We start from the raw sequence: 18,314 nt of genomic DNA on the forward strand, positions 1-18,314 counted from the left end.
TATTCCAAATCAAAAGTAACTGAAACAAATCAGAATATTTAATTGTAGGTAGAAGTGAAAATCCTAGGGAGAATAGATTAATAGATAATTAAAAGGTTAAAAAAAATCACATGACTCTTGTCGGGCTAGCCTCAAGACTTTTCACAGGGGCAGTGAGAGGGAAAAGGGGACTGCCCCTTGCCCCTCAAAGTTTGGATAACCTTTAATTACTGTTCTCCATGAAACCCTCATGTCCAAGTCTTTATTTGAGTCAGCCATCTTACCATCTTTTTAAAAAATATATTAAATATTACACTTTAAATTAATGGTGTCCTTTTGTTTTCTTTCTCATGGTTTTTCTCCCTCTTGGTCTGATTTTTCTTGTACAACACGACAAATATAAAAATATGTTTAAAAGAATTGCACATATTTAACCTATATCATGTTGTTTGCTGTCCTGGGGAGGGGGAAGGAAAGAGAAGGAGGGGAAAAAATCTGGATCACAAAGTCTTACAAAAATGAATGTTGAAAACAATCTTTACATGTATTTGGAAAAATAAAATACTCTTAAATTTTTTTCAAAAAAAGAAAGAAAAAGAAAAAAAAATAATGGTGTCTCCATTAGTTTAACTGTTAATGATTTGTAGTACAAGTTTCTTGATGGGATTGATGATGATAAAAACAAACTACTGATTTAGAGCTGTATTATTATAGAGGCACAGAAACTTATCACTACCTTAGCAATAATCAGTTTTACTTTCTTAGTGAACCCAATGAATACATTTATCAATATCTTCCACTAGACAGATGTCAACATGTTTATACTATCTTTACAATTTTAAATATCAGATAAAAAGAGCAGAATCATACTTTTCAGGTGTCTTAGCTGAATCAGTCTTATTACATAGGCAGTTCAACTGAATTCACCAAAATCAATCACTAAGAACAAAAAGTTCTGATTAGAAAACTCTTAAATTTCAACAGCACAGAAACATCATCATAGTTAACTGGCCCGCAGGGCTAATTATTAATATCATTTCATCTGAAATTATATTCAGCATAGAGTTGAAAAGTTACTTTCTAAAATCGCAGAATAGGGGTGTGTGTGCATGTGTGTGTATGCATACATATTTAGCTGAAGCTGAATACTCACTAATAATGTACTTCTAGTATTGATCAAACTCTTTCTATTGAATTTGCAGTTTTGGAACCAAAGCCTTATGCAGACTTCTAAAAACTCAGTATGATGCTTGAAGATTTCCAATAGCCCTGTGAGATAGAGAGTACATGTATTATTTTCCTCATTTTAGTAATTTGGAAACTGAAAGTTTGAGAGGCCAGGTGATTCAACTATGGTCACCCAATTACTAAGTGCCTAAGACAGGACTAGCACCCAGTTCTCCTATTTCCACTTAGAGCACTCTTCACTGGGCCACAATATCTAATAGGGCAAAAACTCTTTGATGCCATCAACTTGTGAGGATATGATCTGATGAGAGGGTAACTTAGGAAACTCTTTTTGCTCTTTAATCAGTTATGGATGGATATATAAGGAAACAAATAAAAGAAAACTCCATCTGGACATTAAAGGAATACAACATTCAAAATTCAATAAAGCTATAATATACAGTGAGTATTATAATAAAAGCAAAATATAACTAGTAAATTGAGAGAGATGCTGAAGAGTCAAAAATTATCCCTGTTTGCTTATAGCCTCATTCAACAGCTTAAAATTTTTAGCCAAATCTGTTTAGTATGCATTGAGCCATTCTTGCATGCAGTATTTATTTCTGGGATACTCCTGACAATGATGTAAAAAAACAAACAAACAAAAAAAACCCAACCCTGCACACCATCAGGAAATAGAAATGTTTTTCCCCAAGTAACCAGAATACTATAAATTCCAAACTTTTTTTCTGAGTACAAGCATTGAAATACATTTGGAAAATAAGACTTTTAAGTTTTTAACTATTTAAATAATATGTGCTTTTTGAAATCTGTAGTTATTCAAGGCAAAGAGGATAAAGTCTAAATAATGTCCTGAAGTCTTCATTTTGTCATTCTAAGAATCACTATGACTTTCCTTCCTTATGCTCCATCCTATTTCTTTCTTAATAAATGAAACATTCTCCTCCTCAGCTGGGCAGAATTACAATTACCCGACAAAGCTGATGACAACCTTCTTGGAGAAACCATCCAGCAAGAGGCTCTTGTGGAGGACTTGATGTTTTCTTCGGTCAGCCGATGTGGAATACATAGCAGTAGGAGAGCAGCAACACATCAATTCAGGAATTCAGCAGAGAGGCTCCTACTATATCTAGCAGATCTAAACTTGAGCTCATGGTAACATTGCACAAAGCTATGGTAGATAAAAGTTATGGGCAATGCCAATAGAACAATCCCACTCACTACACAGACTCCTCCAAGGATTCTTCCAGGCACTGTGATAGGATACATATCACCATAGCCAACCGTAGTCATAGAGATAATCACCCACCAGCAGGCAGCAGGGATGCTGGCATAATCTTTGTTGGATGTTTCCAGGTCCAGCCCATGTTCAAGAAGCTGAGAAAGTGCACTAAAGATTGCCATGGCAACACAAATAAAGACAAGTAACATAACCATTTCTCTATAACACCGTTTGAGAGTCAATCCAAGTGTCTGAAGTCCAATGAAATGACGGGCAAGCTTAATTACCCAAAAAATTCTCATCATTCTAAGTACTCTTAAGGTGACTCCAGCTCTCTGAAGTTGAGAGTTCTCTCCTGTAAAGACTGTCATTAACACTGAGATGTAATAGGGAGTGATTGCCAGTAAATCAATGATATTCAGGGGTCTCTTGACAAACTCACACTTGTTTTTGGAGACGATGAACCTCACAATGCACTCTGCAGTGAACCAACCTATACAGATGGCTTCAATTATCCTGTCAAGAGAACACAAAAAAGAATTGATCGTTTTATTTTGAAGCATTTTAATAGCACTCAGATTTTTTTTTCAGATAGTACAACATTGACATTAATTCAACTACTTTTCCAGAGAACACGAAGAACAGAGACAACCCTATCCTTATCAGATCCACCACAATTTAATAACTGACAAAACAAAGAGTACAAATGCAAATTCATTAAGTGTGATTAATTCCTTATTTATTTACAAATTCTAAAGTTTCCAGTAAAGTTAATTAGATGCCCGGACCATTATTTCTGAAAAGCAAGCTCTTATTTAACAATATGCAATTAATTTGAAGCTATCAACAATATATAAACAATATAATGCACTCAGCTTTTCTCAAAGGTTCTATTTTTGCATGCAATTAGATTATCAGTTTTATATAAAGCTATATTTTATCTAGACAAAGTTTATAAAATATATTTGTTATAAAAACAAATTAAATTTTTTTTCAAGTTGAAATCACTGACTTTTCTATTCTTCATTTCTCATCCAATCCCACTTTGGATTACATTTAGTGAGACACAACTCTCAGTAATAAAGAACCATCTCTCTGCACTCTGACCTAGTCATATCACATTTGGAGAGCTGTATTCAGATCCAAATGCTATAGGATAAGAATTACATTGAAAGCTGGAGAACTTTCAGAGAATAACTTTTCAGAGGAGAATGAAATGTTTCATGTCATATGAGGATTAGTTGAAAGAATTAGGAAGGTTTAGTCTAGAGAAGAGAAAATTTAAGGAGTACATCTTATCTTAGTTGTCTTCAAGTATCTGAAGGGCTGCCATTCCTTTTTGGCCCTGGAGGTCAGACACATATACAAAGGACAAATTTAGGCTTGATAGAAAAAATTTCCCAAAATTAGACCTATCCAAATATGGTCCAAACTGCTTTTAGGAGAGAGAGGTTTCTGTCTCATTGGAGGGAGGTCTTTAAGCAGAGGGTGGATGAGCCTTTGGCAAGAATGTTATCCTGGGGTTTCATTTCTAGGTACAAGTTGGACATTGAATTCCTTCCACCTCTAAAAATTCTAGGATTCTATGGTCTACTGGTCATAACTGATTCAAATTCCTTCTACTAGAAGTACAATGAGGAAGAGATTCAGAATCAAAGAAAAGTGAAACAGTAAAAGTCTAAAATCTAAGCTAAGCAAAAGTATTAAAAATCATTATCTTATAGTTGTTTTTTGGTTTGGTTTTGATTTTTTATACTGAGCTGGAAAAATCAGCTAGTAAAAGCATGCATTCTTGTTGTTCAGTCATGAACAAAACTTCATGGCCCCATTTTGAATTTTTTTTAAAAACTTCACTTTTTTTGTTTGTTTTTGCTGAGGCAGTGAGGGTTAAGTGCTCAGGGTCACATAGCTAGAAAGTATTAAGTGTCTGAGGTAAAATTTGAACTCAGGTCTTCCCCACTTCAGGACCAGTGTTTTATGCACTGTGCTACTTAGCTGCCCCATTTTGAGGTTTTCTTAACAAAGATACTAGAAAGGTTTGCCATTTCCTTCTCCAGCTCATTTTACAGATAAAGAATCTGAGGCAAATAATGTTAAGTGACTTGCACAGGATCATAGAGCTAGTAGCTTGAGGCCAGATTTGAATTCACAAAAATGAGTCTTTCTGATTCCAGGTCTGTCACTCTGTCCACTGTGCCACTTAGCTGTTTAAAAGTACGACTTTATACATGATACATATGCATAATAACTAATGCATAATGAAGCTGCAGGTCCATATTACCTAGTTACCTCCAAACAATAATTCTCTCATTGCAATAGATAGTATAGTGTTTGTGCTAGCCAACCATCCCACAAACTATGCCATTTGTCACTGACATAACCCATCCTTTCTATTTAGAAAAAAGCCCTTCAAATCCCATGTCTTTATGATGGAGGTTTGCTGCCTAAGGAAGCAAAATCATTAAAGAATACTATTTTGGATTGACCTTGAAAGATAATCCTAAATGGCATATATCACCTAGTTTCAACTTGCAAGCCTTGCATTCAGATTTCAAGTGGGCTCCTCCAATAAGTCTCTTAATACTGTTTCTACCCCTGAAAGGTTGAAGCAATCTTTCTATAAGAACTAAGCTTTTCAGACTCATCATATCCCCTTTTCTCCAACTCTAGGAACATTTTCAAGGAGAAGCCTGCAACACTGGAAAACTCCCATGAAAACATTCAAGGATATGAAAATACAAGATAACTCCTCCTTCAGAACCTGACCAATGAGGGACCAGAACTTCAAACTCAGGATCTGAGGTCTTTACCTAATTGCATTAGTCTCTGACTGTGGAAAGGACATCTCTTACCACAAAAGATGAGATAATGAGGGTCCCTATCTATAAGGATATATTCTTCAAGTTGGTGAAACCAGCCGGAAGACAAAGTATCTTCTGCCATTAACAATTTCTCCACTGCACGACCTGCTTCTTTGTTTCATGTGCCCCATCATGGGGCATTTCTCCATTTCAATGGAGAAATTGGGGATGGCATCAGCTATGCTGGTCCACCTGCCAGATTCCACCCTTATCAGACTAGGGAGACTATGAATAAAAATATGACCATTTGAGTCTCTGTGCCCTGTAAGACTCATATAATGAGAAATTCATGAAACCTGAAAAATAGCAAGCTGTCTTCTTCCTAACATAAGGTTCTAACAAAAATAACACTGAGTCATTGTTTCTCCATGGTAAATGTAATGGGGAGAAGGAGGAAAGGGGAAGGAGGGAGGGGAAAGAAATGCCACTAAGTCAAAAATCGTGGAATCTCATATCAAATTTTCTAAATACAAAGCTTTGGGCAGTTGTTTTTCTTCGTTGTACCAAATACAAAGTTGGGGGGGGGGGTGTGCAGGTACTTAGCAACATAATTTTGTTAAGACTTACTTATCTCACAACATAAAATACCATGCTGCTCCAATAGCTAAAACACAGAATAGTGGTAGGGAGCTAAACCAGAAGACAGAAGCCTGGGTTCCAGTGCTCCTTTCTATCTTAACTGTGTGACTTGGGCACATTACTTCCCCTCTCAGAAAGTAAAAGGAGGAACTTTGAACAGATGATCACTAAAGTCTCTTCCAGTTCAAAGATTCTATGAAATGAATTGTATTCCACAGGGATGTTTGTGAAAGAGCAAATTTCAGAACTTTTTTTTTTTTTTTTTTTTTTTTGCTTAATTATTTCTACTAGCAGCTGAAATTGTAATCAGCGTAGAAAGATTATGAAAGAGGGAAATGCAAATAATGTAAAATCCCTAAATGAGGGAATCTCATAGGGATAAGATAATGTTTAGAAGAAATCCTTCAGGTGCTTCCAATAATAAAGTCCACAGTAGTGCTATACATTATCTAGAATTGTATGCTACAGGAAATCCTATTAGAATGAAATGGTTAAAATATTACTTTTACCTAAAAATATACTACTAAGTTGAATAAAATTAGTTCTGTAATAAGCACCTTATTAAACCTCCAAATATTGTACAATATACCCCAAAAGTTTTACTGCAGTTTTTAACTATTAAAACTTAGTAAAGTATGTAAATACAAATATATATATTTAGAATGACTGCATTTGTATAATCTATTTCAGAGGAAAAAAATTGGAACTCAAAATCTTACAAAAATGAAAGCTGAAAACTTTTTATGTGTAATTTGAAAAATAAATGCTATTGAGAAAAAATAAGATTGCAGTAAGACTTGTAGGACACCCTGTGTAATATAGGATCCATGATGTGCTGTGTCATTAAGTTTCAAACAGAGATAAACCTACAAAAAGTATATCTGGCTGGAATATCAGATATTGTATTCAACAAGATTCAACCTCTCTGGACAGCCCATGATTTTTAGTATTTTTCTTTCTACCTAAAGTTCTAAGTAATGTATCCATCTGTGGAAAATGTGCCTACTATTAGTTCTGAGAGAGAATATGAAAGGGCCACAATTGTAGGTTTTGTCCCTCTGAACTTAGAAATTTGAGGGCAACTCTCCAAAACTTAAATTAGTGAAAAGATGTAGGCCTACATTATCATGGGAAGATTGCTTACCCACAAACTCCCTACATCAATGAAATCATGGGTCTGATCCCCAAGCTGTCTCATATCATAATACTTAAGGAAGGGTATAGAATGTGGAAACTTTATCATGCCATTTTTAGCATCTCTCAGACTCGTTTAGAAATGCTAAAATAACCTTCAAACATAAATATAACTATTTTTTAATAAAATGAGATTTTGGATATATGAACATATTTTGTTTTTGCTTTTTTTTAACAACCTAAGGCAAATGAAGTACTTATTGTTTTCATGGTTTATGAAAAATTTCAATATACTTAGCTTCAAAATGACCAACTTAAATAAGCTATTGATTAAAAATCCAGAAAATTAAAAAGTAAAGCTACTGACTCTATTTGTTTCAATTTCTTAGAGAAGGGACAGCAATGTAGAACAATTTGTCACAACAAAGAAATCTAAAGATCTACCCAGTATGTAGGTGATGATCTTACGAAAAATAAAGACATAGAGATAAGGTCAGCAATATTCTCATGTGGGCCGTAGTAAGAGGTAATATGTGAAAAGAAAAGATGTTAAGAAATATGCATCATGTAACAAGAGCATGGGTGAACAGATAGGCAGTCAAAGTATTATTCTGGCATTCATAAAAATATTAAAAGACTCAGAGGAAGGTCTCCGATGTGTTGAGTAGATCTATGAAGGACTCATAGAAGGAGATAAACTAGAATCATATATAAAAAGGCATGAATGACAGGTAAAGGGAAAACTTAACCCAATAGATCATAAATTCATCAAAGCATTTAAAATTTAAAAATACCAATGTTTTATTTAATAACAAAATTAACTGTGATGATATTCACTGTACATTTTCTAATCCCTGAGTACTTAAAGTGCCTTGTTAATAGTAAGCATTTAATAAATGTTTGTTGAACTGACTTAACATGACATACAATAAGGCCCTTCCAAATTTGCTTCATCATTACTAAGGTACCTCCTATTACAGATACCTTTGCATTTTCTTTTCTCAAGTGAAGTTCGAGGCAGCTTCATAGCATAGAGAACAAGAGGTAGAAGGAATTAGCCCCTGACTCTAGGAGTAACCCAGATTTCACCAGAATCTCTAGGGTAGTTATTCTTTGTACTCACTCCCTGCTCAGAAGTATTCTGAGGGCCGTAGACACTTTGGAACCGGAAGAAAATCTAAAATGATATGAGGAAGAACAAGATGGAGAAAAAAATGTTTGGTACCAAAAGTGGCTGAAAATCATACCACCTAGCAATGTAAAATCTTTTAAAACTGGCAGGAATGTGAAATGAGTATTATTATTATTTTTTTTTTTGCTAAGACAATTGGGTTTAAATGACTTGCCTGGGGGGAGGGGGTAGTTCACAGCTAGGAAATATTGTGTCTGAGGCTACATTTGAACTCAGATCCGCTTGGCTTCACGTCTGGTGATCTATCCATTGCACCTGGCTGACCATGAAATAACAATTTTGTTATAATTACATGTCACATCATAGAGAACCTGATTAAAATTCAAAATTATAATGTAGGACCAAGATTTAAAACCTCAGCTCTTCTATTTACAGACTATGTAAACTTTGGAAAATTACTTCATTTGTAGAATAAGGGTACTGGATTGAAATATCCTTTCTTCCAAATCTACATTCTACAATAATTAGAAAGTGGAAAGATTTAAATAGGCTAAAGTTTAATAAAAGGCAACTGAGAAGAGAAAAATTAAACTAAATAAATATAAAATGGCATAGCACTAAAGAGTATTTTGTGGTCAGAGTAGACTACAAAGCAAATGGAAGAACTGAATTCAGCTTCAGGCTCTGCTATTTATTACCTCTGTAACTTTTAGTAAATCACTTAATCTCTCTGAACCTCTTTTATTTATCTGTAAAATAAGAGTATAAAAATAGTTCTATATCATATTTATTACTATGATTAAAAAATAAGTATAATATTATCTGTAATAAGAAGAGGTAGAATGGTATCATGTATAAAGAACTAGTCCCAATGTCAGGTAGATCTGGTTCAGGTCCCACCTCTGACACCTACTGACTAGAAGACCCTGTACTAATCATTTAATCTCACAAAGGTAACAATAAATTAGATAAAATATGTTTGGAAATTACTTGTATGGTCTGAGACTGGGAGGAAGGAAGATTTCATTTTTTCAGTACTGTTTGAAGAGAAAATATGAAAGGTCTATAGTTGTAGGTTTTGCCCTTCTGGACTTAGAAGTGTGAGGACAACTTTCCAAGGATATAAATTAGTGAAAAGGTGCATTTCTATATTAGCATAGGAAGTTTCCTCACCTCTAAGTTCTTTCCAGTGAAATCATGGATCCAGTCCCCATCCTGTCTCATATCATAATACATAAGTAAGGGTGTAGAATGTTAAAACTATAGGGTGCCATTCTCAACATCTGTCAGACTAGTTTGGGAATGCTAAAATAACCTTCAAAAATGAGTATAGTTATTCTTTAAAAACACGAATAAACACTGAGACACTGACAATTTTTAATTTTTGAATTGATGGACAATAAAACAGAATGGAAGATGCTTAAAGTGAAATAGGGCTTTAGACTAAATATTAGAAGAATCCCCTGATTGTAAAGTTTGTGAATCTAAAGTATCACAGGGTGACAAAAGGAGACCTAATTCCCTCCTATAATTAAGTTAAATAAACAAACAGATCTGTTTTTCCAATGGGTGGTTTAAATACTGTTTTTCTTAGAGACAGTGAAATAGATTGAATGAGCAATTAAGGTCATTTTTGGTCCTATGAGTCTATGAATTCATGAAACACAAACCATTTAGTCTATCACTTAGATTATCTTTAAAATGCAGTAGACATTTAAGATTCAAATTTATAGCTTTTGGCAGAGAGTCTCAGAGCTTCGTGTTCCTTTGAAACACACAGAAATGTACAAATGATATTCAGTTATAAATAATCAAGATATTTAGCAGATTATTTACATTTCCTTTCCAAAACAAAAGTCACAATTTCTTCATTTTGTATCATCCAACATCAATTGAGCTTCAATTCCTCTCATCACAAAAGAACACTAGCTAGGTACACAGAGTGCAAGGGGGTTGGGGGGAGGGGGGAAAGGAGTGCCCTATAACCCCAACTTTTTTCCTATTCTCCTCTCAAACAATGCAAGGTACAGGCAGTAGCCAACATGAGCCAAATAAGAAAGTTATAGTACTGTAAATGGGAGAAAACTAAATCTTCCTTACTTTTAACTGAAAGGTAATTTCCAAACAGATTTCGAATTCATTGTGACCATGACTATAAAGTAATGACACTGGTTTCTATAAACCACACATAACAATTAGACGTCTTTTAGGAGGCCCATGTCCCTATAAGATTTTGTTTCTCTATCTATAGGGAAAGAATCTCTTTAATGTACCTGATAAAACTCTTTCCTCTTAAAAAAAAAAAAACCCACAAACAAACATGTTTGCTTCTTAATTCTCTTGTCTTTCACAAAATAAATTCAAGGAAATGGCTGAGATATAAGCCTTTACCAGAATAAAGTAAAATTATCTTGTATTTATTTATCTGTGAAGAGAGACAAAGACAGAGAGACAGAGAAGCAGGGCATTTATTAAGCTCTTATTAAGTGCCAGATTCTGTGCCAAGTGCTAGAAATACAAATTCAAGCAAACAAGATTCACTACCCTCAAGGAGATAATGATTCATAATGTCAAATTGTGGAATGGGGATACAACGAAAGATCCTAAACTCTAGAACTTGAGAGAGCAATATATAAGTACCAAACCAGTTTCTCAGCTGAGAGTAAGGGGGTTAACTTCCAGTCAATGCCAGATCCTAATTCCCTTAGGGGAGGGTCCTCCATGGTCTGGGAAGCTCTGAAGGGATCAACTTTCTTTTTGAATTAGGAAGTTTATTTCCTTTGCCTTCCCTAGTCAACACCAAATCAGGCACTTGCTGAGAACTAAGCAGGCAGTCATCTTTGGTAAACTTCGTAAAAAAAAAAAAAAGTGTTCCTTATTTGTTGAAACTGCCCAACTTTATATTTCAGTATGGTTGTGATTTCCACCTATACATGTGGGATTCTAAAAGATCTTCATATACATACTATTTATTGTGAGATCTTTTCCTGTGTAGCATTGGGGAAGCAAGCGAAAATTACTTTCCTTTTATCTCCCAAGAAACCCTGGGATGACTATTCTGGATTAGGGACACAGACAATGCGTTCCTTATCTGTCAAATGACAACAATTTATTCAAAGGGGTTTGAAGGAGGCAAGTCTGGGCTGTTCAGTGATACAGCCTTTCCATTTGGAAGCTAGGCTTGTCAAAAAAAAAAAAAAAAAAAAAAAAAAAAAAAGAGGCAAAAATAGCCCCTATTTTCAAGAAGTTTATCCTAACATGAGAAACGTGTAACTAAATAGGTATAAACAAAATACATATGGAATAGTCAGAAAGTAACCTTTAAAGAGAAAAGCTTCTGCACCTAATGAGAGAGAGTGAACTTGAAGCCCAAATGAATGAAGCAATTTTTAAATGCTTATAATGAGCAAAACACTATGAGAAGCCTTGGGAATATAAAATAATAAAGAAAAATAGTCCTTGTTTCAAAAGCCTCACATTCTAATGGTGAAGACAACACACAGACAGCTTCAGTTCCAAGTCAGATAGAAAGATACAGTAGGGTACAGTAACAATATAGATGGTATTTCTTTCTTTATGTCTTTATTTATTCCCACTGGAAAAAAAAAAAAAAAAAAACTATCACTTTGTGATATTGGACCATTTCATAGTGCCAGAAGCTCTGGTGGCAAGAATTTTTTTGGTGACATTTGAACTGAGTCTCAAAGAAAATCAGAGATTCTACAAGGTGAAGATGAACAGGAAGAACCTTCAAGCATAAAGGAGAGCCAGTATAAACACACCCATTCATTTCTTATTTTCATTACACTGCTCTCTCTTGATTCCCTGCCCCTCTTGTCACTTTTTCTCAGCATCCCTTTTCAAGTTCTTTACACATCATACTTACTCTGTATAAATCAGAGTTCTCTCTTGTCTTGGGCTCCTCTTCCCTTTTTGTTCTATATTATCTATCTGACTTGGGGATCTCTTCAGCTCCTATGATTTAAATTATCATACCTACATAGATAATACCTAAATCCATATATCCAAGCTTAATTTCTTCAGTCATGTATCTCCAACTGCATCTTCAACATCTAAAACTGAATATATCATTGGTATCTCACACTCAAATAACTAAAGCAGAACTCATTATCCTTCCTACAAAATCCTTCCTTATCACAAACTTCCATACTACTGTTGAGAGCATTGCCATATCCCTAGTCATCCAGGTTCAGAACCTGAGTGTCATGCTATATTCTTCACTTCTACTCAAGCTGTCAGGTGCCTATCATGGGCAAGACATTCTCCCAAATTTTGTCATATCTACTTTCATAAAATCTTTCATATTTGTTCCCTCTTCCTGAATGATAAATCCCCCTTAGTTTATCACCTCTTGCTTGCATTATTGAAATAGCCTTTTTAAAAACTGGTATGTTTTCACTTCACATAAATTCTCCCTACTCCTCCATGTACAAAGCAAATCCCTGCGAAAGAATTTTTTGAAAGAAAAAAGAGATAGGAGGAAGAAAAAAAAATCTATAAAACTTATTAATACAATGAAAAAAAAAGTTAATATATGCAATAATCTACATGGGATGGATCCCCATCAATGCAAAGGAGTAAGGGGGAAGTATCTTCCCATACCTCTTCTTTGGGATAACCTTGTTCTTTGTAATTTTGCAGCACTTATTTTCTATTGACCTATGATTCTTCTTTGCAATTATACTGTTGTAGTCTTGATACTGCTAACCTAACTTTGTTTCATGTAAGTCTTCCCATGATTCTATGTCAAACAGGGCAATTCATCTCCTATATCTGGAATGCCCTGCCTCTTAATGTTCACTTTTTGGTTTCTCTGGATTCATTCAGGTGTGGCTCAAGCCCCAAGTTCTACAAAAAGGAGGACTGGAAGGTAGAATGTGAAACTCCTCCCAAAGCTTTCTTTTACCGAAGACAAGGTTTGGAATTTCCCATCTTCCCCCCACCCAGGTGCTGACAATACCTCCTTTCATTTTCTCTGTATGCCTCTTTTATAGACCTAGTTACTAATAAATTATCTTCCACATTAAGGTGTAAGCTCTTTGAAGGAAGGTACTGCTTTTTTGCCTCTATTTCATAATGCACTTAGCACCATATTTGACATATAGAACTTAATACTTTTTGACTAGCCATAATAATTTAAGTAAGAACAACACAAAATGTTTAATAATAGCTAACATTTATACGCCACTGTGCTAAATGCTTACAATTATTCTCTCATTTGGTCTTCACAATGACCCTGGGAGGTAAGTGCAAAAAACATTCAAATGCCAACTAATCTTTGTCATGACCAATCTCGGCTCCAAGGAAGAAGCATGAAAGCGCCTACTCTACTGAAGTTCACAATGAGGGAATGATGGGTGTCATATGGTACTTACACTGTTAAGCATAATGAAGTGATACAGTGACTAAAGACATTTGGTGATAGAAGGCAGTATATTCAGAAATGACTGTGATGTAACAAGTGAAAGCATTAATAAAACTTCTTTTAAAAACAATAGCAAAGTGCATTGAGACCCTACTCAAATAAAATACTTCCCAGACCTGACTACAAATAAAGCTTCCTACATGTGCCATGACAAAGTCATTCAGTAAGGATACTTAAATCAATTGCTGTGATTTGGAAGAAAAATTTCAAGACCAAATAATAACACCAGGAGCTATGATGATTGTATAAATTTGGAGGGATGAGGAACCTTAGACATCATCTAATATAATGGCCTTATTTTAAAGATGATTAAATGGATGTTCAAAGAGGCTGAGAAGTTATTTGATGAATACAAATCATATAGTTGCTTGTGTCCTTTCCCTTTTCCCTCTGCCTATGCTCATTGATGACTAGTTAAGGAAAAGAGAAATTTCAAAATCTTTAATCTGAGATTTCAATCTTTTAATCAAGCTTAGCTCTACTCTAATTGAAAAATGTTTAGAAAATAAAGATATCTCTTTATAGAGAACTAACCAATAGCATAGGTTAGCCTGAAAAGCATATTAAATCTTAGGAACAGAGTCCTTTATTAATTCTATAGGCCAAACAGTGAGGTGGTCATATTCATCAACCAAGTAAATATTAATTCCATGAATTTTACTCCAATTTTAGCAGCCACAAGGAGCTATGCATGAACCATACCAAATTGATCACCATATAGGTATAATGGAGAACTAAATAATTACTCATTGAATGTGATCAATATTGACAACTAATACTTATCATTCCCTTTATTTTCTCAATAACAGATTTATGAGCCTGAATTATTTAAAGAATTCCATTAACTCTCCTCTTGATTTTTATATATGTAGCTATAATAAGAAACCAAGGCTATACACAGTACCTCATTACATTATAAATGTAATTTATTTAGTCCTGACCTCTCTGGATTATTATAGATCAAATTCCCTATAAAACTGCTTTCTCTATTTTCCTTAGGCTATTATGAAATATCAATTAGGAGTCCATGCTTTTCTATCCTATACATCAAATATAATGTCTTTAACCAGTTAACCAGAAAATATCAGGGAATTTTTATTCTTTAAAGGCTAAGAAACGTACATTGTAAAAGAATGCACTAAGAATGAACAAGCTTACAACTGGACAGAAGCAACTAAATGAAATCCTTTGGTGCCTATGTTTCACCAAAGCAAATCTTTCCAGTGGCAAAAACATCAAGGAAACCAGAAATGAGTCAGTCTTAACTCATTGATGAAATAGAACACACTTTTAAGTCAGAACAGCCTTGGAACCATGTCTATATATCAACTTCAATTATCACAATATTTCCAAATACTTGAATGTTTAGTCCTAAGGAAAAAAAAACCATAACAAGTCAGTTTTCTACATTAATAAGGTTAATGATTTACAGAACTAAAAAGATAGCTCTAGATTATTGAAAACAAATCTCTAAAAACCAGGCTACATTCTCTTTTATAAAGAAAAATTTAACTATTTTTAATATTAATTGTTAAATTGGCTCTATAATAATGTAGCTAGCAGTATTATGGTACTTTTTGGATTCAAGGAATATTACAAATATTCCCTCATTTTTTTTCTCATAATAACCCTAGAGGTAGGTGCTATTATCATTTCCATTTTACGGATATAGAAACTGAGAAACTAGAGAGTTTAAGTGACTTGAGTAGGATCACAAAGTTAGTGTCTGAGGCCAAATATGAACATAGATTTAAACAACTGTTACTTGTTAATGATTCCAGAGTTCCAAGTTTTAAGGAAAATTTCAGTTGTTATTGAATTATAATTGTAATTATAAATAACATAAATAATACTTATGCAAATGATTTCAACATTTTAAAACAGGGGAAGAAATTATCCTGCTTCAGAAAACTTCCTTAAATTATGTTCTTATCCTGCTAAAATGCAAATATAGAAGACAAGTTAAAAAGTGAAATTATAATATTTCTTAAATTCTCAAAGATATTAAATCTTCTATTAAAGAGTCTTGTTAGGTTTTAAACACAGAAGAGCAAAGTATTGTCACAAACCTAATTGGTGGCAGAAGAGAGACAAAAAAATATTATTGATTTTTATTCCAAGTTCTTTCCATTACATATTATGCATGAAAATATTTATCCAAAGGGTATATTTTTATTCAAAATATCTTACCATGTATATATTTTTTGTAATAATGTTAATGACCTCAGATATACACCAATGCAAAGAATATAGTTAATAAGGATATACAGAGACATAAATAACCTGTCACCAATATCAGTGAGGTGGAATTCACTGCTTTATGGTAGTAATGGAAGGTTAAACCTTGTCCAAAAGGACTAAATCAGATGGATTTCTATCTATATATCTTACAGTCATTTCACCCTTATTCAAAACAGAAGTCCCTATCTTTCCCCCAATTAACCTCCCTTCCTAAGTTTTCCATTTCTCTTGAAGGCATCTGTTGTTCTATCATTCCACCATTCCTGACACCTTATTACAATCTCACCAGCCCCTCCAATACTACCATTTCTCAAGTATTCTCCCAAGTTATTACTATATTTCTTATACTATTTTTTCCTTTCTTCCCAATCTTGACCAATCAGTAAAATCAGTTCAAATTATATTATCCTCTATCCTTAAATTCCTTTGTCCCCTTGTCCACACACACCTTGGCAAATCAACTCTACATTAATCCTACCATCCACCCTTTCTACTTCAGTGCTGTTTAATGAAGCTGGAGGAAACTACACAATTGAGGCAAATAGGTCCACTACCAGATTATATTATCCAATCTCAATTGGGTCCCCATCACAGCAAGACAGTATTTTTGCTTTCTATACAATTCTTCAACTTCTTGCCTATTGTGTAGAGTACTGCCATAGAGATATCTGACTATAAATGGCCAATTCTGTCCCAGAGTTCACTAGTTTGGTGGCTTTTATTTTGGTCTTGTAATTTGTGGGAAAGAAATGCAGAAATATCTTCCATTCTGCAAACAAGATAGGAGGAAAACTAAAGAGCGAAGTCAAAGATTTACATTTGATCTTTGGATGCTAGTGCAGCACATTCTAAGGTGACTATACAAAATCTCATCACTGATTAGTTGGATTTTCAGAGCAAGACTACCATGTTCCTTTAGGATTTCAAGGTAGCAACAAGTCTCAGTTAACCAATCAAAGACTTGAAATTTTTTGTGAAGACTTTATTGTGTGAGAAAATTCAAACCAGTTCCACTTGTTCAGTGATGAAGAGAGCCATCTACACCCAGAGAAAAAACCATGGGAACCACAATATAGCATTCCCATCCTCTCTGTTATTTGCTTGCATTTCGTTTTCTTTCTCAGGTTTTCTTTTTCTTCCTTCTTGATCTGATTTTTCTTGTGCAACAAGATAACTGTATATATACATATATATATGTGTGTGTGTGTGTGTGTGTATGTGTGTATATATATACATATATATGTATATACAGTTATCTTGTGCATATATATACATATATTGGATTTAACATGTATTTTAACATATTTTACATTATTGGATTACCTGCTAGCTAGGGAGGGGGTGAGGGGAAGGAGGGGAAAATTTGGAACAAAAGGTTTTGCAAAAGTCAATGATGAAAAAATTACCCATGCATATGTTTTGTAAATAAAAAGCTTTAATTACAAATTTAAAAAAAAAAAAAGAAAGAAAGAAAAATTCTTTATGGGAAAAATCCTGAAAAAGGGAACTAGGATTAAATTGACAGAAAGATCATTCAGATGGGATAAGATTATTCAGATAGGATAAGGAAATTTAAGCATGCCCTCTGGGTCTTCTATAAAATAGGAAACCACTGCAAAATGAGAGGATAGGAATTTGGAGTCTAGAGAGATTTTGAGGGGCTGGCAGTGAAGAGGAAGGAGAGGAGACATTTGGAACTTGTCCAGAAAGAATCAATAGCCCAGGGGCAACCATCAAAAGCAGAAAGAAAAATAGGACTGATCTGTGGCAGCAAAGGAAGATATTGAGGAGGACCATCTATAGGCATCTCAAAGCAAAAAATTCAGGATGACAACACTAGTTATATCAACTACCTTGGGGTCTGAAGAAAATTCTTTCTACAATTACCCCTGCCAATATCTTTCTATAAACAAACATGGGGATATGTTATGTTGCTTCTCTATCCAAATATTTCTAGTAACTTGAATTTTGTCTCAACCAGAGAGAAGACAGCATTAACTAAAGATAGAATTAAATGCAAGTTAAAGAGAGCCAAACCTCTGCCAAAATATTGAATTTTTCCTAAGACTTTAAGAATTTGTAACTATTCTAACTTTTTTGTCTAATATGTCTAAAGTAGGAGGGGGAAAATGAACCTGAGGGGTTATTATACTGTCCTTCATCTTAATATGAATGAATTATTGCAACAAAGTATTATTTTAAAATATACCATAATTTAAATACTTCTAATCCTAATGCTGATAAATCTCTAAGGCAAATAGTAGCTTATGTAGGATAAGCATCCTGAACCTCTGAAGCATCTTCAGCCAATCTCCTGTGAATAGGTTCATGGGCAAATTTCAATACTCTCTTCCTGGAGCTCTCCCACTTCTTACACATACTACATGCCACCATTGTGGCATTGGAACTCATTTTTTGAGATGTTGTTATTGTTATTTCTTCCTGTTATTGAGATTTGTTTTTTATTAGTTATTTTATTTCATTCTGGAATTTTTAGTGATGATTTTGAGTTTGGAGCTGATTCCTATCCCA

At 34.1% G+C, this 18,314-nt stretch overlaps 1 protein-coding gene across 1 annotated transcript in view; it reads right to left on the reverse strand.

Moving 5' to 3' along the window:
- Positions 1-769: 769 nt before the first annotated feature.
- The window catches only part of KCNG3 (potassium voltage-gated channel modifier subfamily G member 3), a 41,758-nt gene continuing 24,213 nt past the window's right edge, over positions 770-18,314 (reverse strand). The window contains 1 exon segment of the mRNA XM_074286689.1: positions 770-2,905. Coding sequence (XP_074142790.1) covers positions 2,260-2,905 — 646 coding nt within the window. The 3' untranslated portion in view covers positions 770-2,259.

This window comes from Sminthopsis crassicaudata, chromosome 2 (assembly GCF_048593235.1).
Source record: "Sminthopsis crassicaudata isolate SCR6 chromosome 2, ASM4859323v1, whole genome shotgun sequence".
NCBI classification, from domain to species: Eukaryota; Metazoa; Chordata; class Mammalia; order Dasyuromorphia; family Dasyuridae; genus Sminthopsis; species Sminthopsis crassicaudata.